At 28.1% G+C, this 6,544-nt stretch overlaps 1 protein-coding gene across 1 annotated transcript; it reads right to left on the minus strand.

Moving 5' to 3' along the window:
- Positions 1 to 4,849: 4,849 nt before the first annotated feature.
- Bm17727 (Uncharacterized protein) lies at positions 4,850 to 6,544 on the minus strand (the record flags this gene model as incomplete). The annotated part of the gene is made up of 2 exons (XM_043081401.1): positions 4,850 to 5,962; positions 6,473 to 6,544. 2 exons carry the CDS (start codon positions 6,542 to 6,544, stop codon positions 4,850 to 4,852), a joined length of 1,185 nt encoding a protein of 394 aa, XP_042937335.1.

Below are 6,544 nucleotides of genomic sequence, written 5' to 3' on the forward strand. Positions count from 1 at the left end.
TCTAAAATAATTATTGTCTAAAGCAAGCAGAAATTGATTCATTAAGAAATTTTCATTGCAATTCCAAATCTCAAAAGCAAAACACTGTCATTTTGCGCTCAAAATTGAGCAATTATATTTCAATCAAATAAAAAATCAATAAAAAGCAAATAAATCAAAAATTTAAATACGTCCGAGCAGCGCGAATTCATCATAATGTGTGAATGACAGAAATGACACATTTGATGTCCGCATGTGATCACAGTGACTCATCAAAGGTGCACAAAGGTGAAGCAGTAAATAATTTTTGAAATTCAAAAACGAAATTAATAAAAGGAATAAAATGAGGAAAGGAAATTAAAAATGGAATGAATTTGTGGGAGAAAATGGTTTATAAATAAAAAAGAAAAAAAAAAAAACAAATCAAAGATGCAAAGAAATAAAATTAGCCACAAACACTCCTTAACATTACATACACATATATAACACAAATGAATTGTTGAATAACAAATCTTACAAAAAAAAGTAATGAAATCATGAAATCATCAATGAATGGTAAAACTATAATTAATAATAGCTGAAAGGAATTATTTATAACAGTTGATGGATTATTTATTTTAAAAATATTTCAAATATTAAATCTTTCATCCATTCATACATCAACAAATTTGCACTCAGAAAATAACAAAATTTTCACTATGACATAACTTTTATGAATTATTGATGGTCATAATTTATAGCATATTAATTCTGAAAGGAAGCAACAAAAAGACATTAACTGTCAGTTTGTAAGTTTATTGATTAATTGTTGTAAAATGATTTATTGATTAATCATTGTAAATTTATTTATTGACTAATCATTGGAAGATAAAACTAATTATGATCATTACAAGAACTGCTAACATATAAAACATACAAAAGCAATAAAATATTAAAATTATTTTAATGAAAATAGTATGAATGCAAATTTCACGTAATGTTCACGTATAGTAGCTCACGTAATGTCACAAATTATGAGATGGAAACATACTTTAGTGTAACTTTATCATATCATTCAGCATTTGTAAATGCTATAGTCAAATAGTCAAAATTGAAAAACTTCCGAGAAAATTCTTTTCCTTTTTTGCTGTTACAAAATTTGATCGTAATTTATTTGAAATTAAAAATCAAATCATTTTAAAATTTATTACTAACTTCATTTTGAACATGTAACTTTCATTAAAACATATTGCTACAATCTAATTTTCCTTTCATATATCGTTAATTTTTTTCTAATGGCCACAAAGGCTGATAAAATTGTTTCTACCTCTTTAGTTCTTTTTTTAATGAAATCTCAAATTTGATTAATTAAAATTTTTATTCTAATAAAATGGTTGACACAACAATGAATTAGCAATAAGATATTCCAGTGATTGTATCAGTAACAACAAGGAAAAGCGCAAATTGTATCAGATATTCCAAGTCGATAATCAATCTAGCTCAAAGGATTTTATAAAATGAATTTCATGGATGGCACTGTACAGCTACCAAAAAAAACCAGAAAATCGATATATCCCAGTTGTAACAAATATAGTTGACAAATGTATGGGATTAATAATTATGGTGAAAAGCAGGAATGGATGCCTTCAATAATAAAAACTGATAAAATCATTAATGTTCAAAAATCTCGAAATGAAAGTAAAACTATAAAATGTGCAAAAAAGTTACACAATACAATGAGTCATTCAAAGTAATCATCGATTTTAATTACTACAAAAGTACAATAATTCCACCTGTCAATTCTTTATATTAATTATGAGTTTATTTCCATATGAAATCATTTCTCTGCCTAATCCATTTTATCTGTTCATCAAATTTTTACTTTTTAACTATATTTGTAGTTAATTAGAATTAAAATAACTGATAAAATCTTCACTGTCAAGTCATTTATTTTTGCCAACGAAAATTGCTTAAACTTTTTACACTTTTTCTATTTTAATTTTTAAATCTTTTTTTTTTTTTTGTAAAATTTTTTTGTTTGTGCAGTATTTCATCAAACAGCCTATGACATTATAGTGAAAGTAATATATGCAAGCAATTTTTTAAGAGAAATTTTAAAGAAATCTTTGCGACAGTAAATGACTTCCTATTAGCTAGCGATTGCTTAAGCTTTAATGATAAAGCGGAAAGAAATTAATGATAAGTTCATTTGAATGTGATAAAAACATAAATAAACCATTTGGTTTGCTCCAGTTTGTTTAAATGAAAAATGATTGCAATTAATTTTTTTGATATGAATTTAATTTAATTCAATTTTTTTTAATTTTTTAACTTAATTTAAAAATAAAAAAATTTCGTGATGAAAAATTTTTGTTACAAATCCAACAAACAACCATTTCCTCATTATTTATAGTTTGCGTGAATTCCATTTTGCTTTTCGAATGTGATTCAAATTAGTTACCATCAACTGAAAGTAACTTTTTGCACTGAAGAAAAGTAACTTTTTGAAAGTAACTTTTTTCACTGAAGAATAATAAGTTTCCGAGTCATTATTTGATGGGGATTGATTTAAATTAATTAATTAATCAATGATAACGATGCATAACATTTGTTTACTTTTCATTGATTATTCTTTGCTAAATTATACTATCAGTTGTTGCTCATAATTTACCAAATCTCACCTTTTTTTCTTTTAAATGAAAAAAAATTTAATTTTTGACAAGCAGAATTTTTTTTTTTTAATTCTTTTTTAGCAAAGCTACGGAATACGACGAAAGTAAAAAGTCAGATGGAGATATGAGCAAAATTCAATCGCCGATGGAGTAAATTCTCTATTAATAGTGCATTCCGGAAAATATTTATTAAATTAGACCCTCAAGTTGCTATTATCAAAATTTCTATTATTATGCCACTGCTTGAATTACTATTATTATTTTTTTTTTTTTTTTTTTTTGTAACATCGAAAACGTAAAATAAAAATATTTCAGTAAATTGTGAGGTTTTGCACAAAAACCAATTCATACATATATAAAATTATGAAAAGAATGAAAAGCAGAAAAAGTAACAATAATAAATGAAATAGAAAGTAGAAAAACGGAATTTTTTTAAAATAGAACTTGAAGAAAAAAAAATAATTTTTAACTTTGCATAAAATAATTTTATTTATTCTATTTATAGCAATGCTTCAATTATTCATTCTCTGATGTTATACGTACAAAATTCACATACATTTCATATTTTTGGCCAACTGTCAATGACAAGAAGCTGTGAATGAATTTTCAAGATGAAAATGGCAATCAGTAAAATAACGAAGTTTGAAAGAAAGATTAGGAGAATGAAGAGAATCATGATAACTCAGTGAACTAATAGAAAGAAAAGTGTAAACTAGAGATTATTGCAATCGAAGAATTGATGACAAGACAGAGAGAAGTACTGAATGCTTTCAAAGGTTTATACTATAACTAAAGATGAAAAAGTCGTAAGTTGGTCTTAGAAAAATAAAGATGTTGTCCCGTGTCAGCAAAACGATATAGCTTAACTCAAGAAAGGTTGAAACGACAGTGAAAATAAGTCTAACTGATTACGATGAATATTTGAATGATTTATTTCAAGATGAAGTTATTGAAAAGATGAAGAAAGAATCTGCATTAGACTGTGATAAGCCCATCAGAAAACCACCTGCGAGTTATATTTGATACTTTAGCAAAGACATACATTAATTATTGGTAGGAATAATATTACGTATAGAGAAGTATTCCTAGAAGTAGTCTCTCTATAAGAATAATATGGTCATTCTTAGAGTATTCCATCAATGCATTAGGATTCATTGAAGTTTAAAAGTGTTTGGTATTATTCATGGCACAAATTAGAATGAACAATTGTTGGTCATTAGCATGTACACTTCTATCTTATAGAATTAAACTAATTGTTTGAAATCGCTTTTGTTTTTCCTTTAGTATTTGTTTGCCATCTAAGTTACGCACAGTTACTGAATATGAATATGAATACTAGATATATACGATTTTTATATCTTTAAAAGAAAATATTTCCAACTATTCCCTACCATTTTATTAATTAGTTGTGCTATTTTAACTCTGTTGCAGAAAGAAGCAACTTTTGCATTATTTAATGATGAAAATGATTAAAGTATTAAACAAAAAACACTCATTTCTTGCTTTTATGACCGAACTACTTACTTTTCAATATTTTCATATTTTTAAGATTAAACTGAATATTCATATTATTAGGATTAAACCGATTTTTAGTTGGTTTACTCATAGTCAAAGTTTCTTATCAATTATATAAGCTCGAGATACTGTGATATTAGATAAAATTATTGTGCTGATATATTAAATAGTGATATATAAAAATGATATTAAATAAACAAATTAAATTCTACAAATGATATCTTTGCAGTTATATAATAAAACTGTCAGTTAATGTTAATTGTCGCATCAAAGTTTATTGCTTAGCTCCAATAGCATAAACTTAAATTGAAAGTAAAACAACACACTGAAAATCACATTCAAATGTAATTTTGCTTTCATCATAATTTCTACATCGGAAAAAATTCCATATTTACACACCTTGCTTATTTCTTTTCATTGTAAAATATAGTTTCTGTTGCAGAAACATTAGTGGTTGTTTACATCAGTTTGATACTATGGTTAGGAATAGATGAAGCATGAAATCATTGATTAAGTTTATATGAAAATTTTGAAAAAGAAATTATAAATTGCCGCGTGTTGACATGCTGATAAAGAGAAAATGAAAACATAGAAATCATCAAAAGAAAAAAAATCTCACAAGAACAAGAAATCATTTATTGTAGATGCTGTGATTGTTTGAGAAACATTCATTTCTGGTGCTGGAGCAAATCCAGTTATGGCTTTCAATTTTGGAGAAGAATTCTGTTGCTTTTCAAAAGTTTTTCAAACATAGACTGCTGTTTTTGGAGATTCTGCTGAAGTGAAGGTTGCTTCTGCTTTAGTTGTTGGAGAAGTTGTTGTTGTTGTTGCATAAGTTGTTGGAATTGAGGTTGTTGTTGCTGAAGATGTTGAAGGAGAGTTTGTTTTTGCGGAGGTTCTAGAAACATTTGTACAACAAGTTGTTTTTGCTGCTCCATAAGATCCACAAGTTGTTGTTGTTGTTGGAGGAGCTGCTGAATAAGTGGTTGTTGCTGTTGATATTCTTGAAGAAGTTGTTGAAGAAGAGTTTGTTGTTCTTGAAGTAATTTCTGATCATAACGCGGCTGTTTCTGTAGCTGAATCAGTTGCACTATAATTTGAAGCTGTTGAAGAAGTTGTAGACTCTGTTGTTGAACTTTTGTAGATACATTACTGTGTTGCTTAAGCAGTTGAAGACGTTGTTCTTGCTGTTGGATTTGATTATTAAGATTACTTTGATCTTGACGTCGAGATTGCTCGTGATTTCGTTCCATTTGTTTTTGAAGTTCAAACGCTTCTTGCTGCACAGTCAATGGCTGCATTGTTTGTTTTAGAGAATTCAGTTGCTGCTGCAAAATTTGCTGATCAGGTAGTTGCTGCAGTAGAGTTTGAACAGTCTGTTGTCGTTGAAGAAGTTTCTGAAGAATAACTCCTTGTTGTTCTTGAAGTTGATTCATAAATGGTTGTTGTTGTTGAAGTTTTTGAAGAGTAATCTGCTGGTTATGAAGAAATTGTTGCATAATTTCACAGTTGTGCTGCCGAAGTTGCTGACGAAGATTCTCTTGCTGTTGAAGACGATTTTGAATGTGCGAGTGGTTTTGTTGTAGTTGTTCGAGTAGCTGTTGAAGTTGAAGTTGGTGAGGCACAGGGTTTTGTTGTTCCAGTTCTTGGAGAAGAGACTGTTTTTTTTCTATTTGTTGGACAAGCAGTTGAGATTTTTCCTTATTTTCGGTTGACAATGCTGTCATTGTTGTTGAAAAAGAAACTGTTCTTGCTGTTATTGTCTGAGCTAATGTGAAAAAGGCTATTGTTACCACCGTAATTCCTGGAGTTGTCGCCTAAAAAAAATAGAAAATAAAAATTACAAAATTTGTGAAAGTGGAAATGCTCATTTAAAGAAGCTCACAAAAAGGCAGTTTGATCTCCTACGGAACGTGAAACCAGAGCCTATTTCAGATTGTTTTTCAAAAAATTGAAACAAATTTAATACCTTTGTACAAGATGAAAAAGCAATGATAAGAAGGAAAATGATTCCTTTCTTCATTTTCATCATCTCGATTAATCAAATTTGAACTAAAAGAAAGTAATGGACTTTGAATCAAAACAGTAAATGCATGCATTTTTAAAGTTTTCAATTGAGTATAGAATTTTAAGCACTAATTAACAATCATTCAAATCAACAATACTAGTATACTACTTGGATTAGCAAGCACCAAGCAGTTTATGATTCGAGAAATCTCGGTCAAATTCTTTCCCTAATTTCCATGGCAGTGAAATCCTCCCTCTAGAATTGCATAATATTTCTAAAAGGGTTTTGATTTATAAAAGAACCTTCTCCTTTAAGAAACCTTTGAGAAACTATGAAGAAGCATTAAGTATTTAACTTTTGCCCAGCAGGAAAGCCCTGGAATTGTTGCCAT

The sequence above is a fragment of the Brugia malayi genome, assembly GCF_000002995.4.
Source record: "Brugia malayi strain FR3 genome assembly, contig: Bm_v4_Chr4_scaffold_001, whole genome shotgun sequence".
Classification (NCBI taxonomy): domain Eukaryota; kingdom Metazoa; phylum Nematoda; class Chromadorea; order Rhabditida; family Onchocercidae; genus Brugia; species Brugia malayi.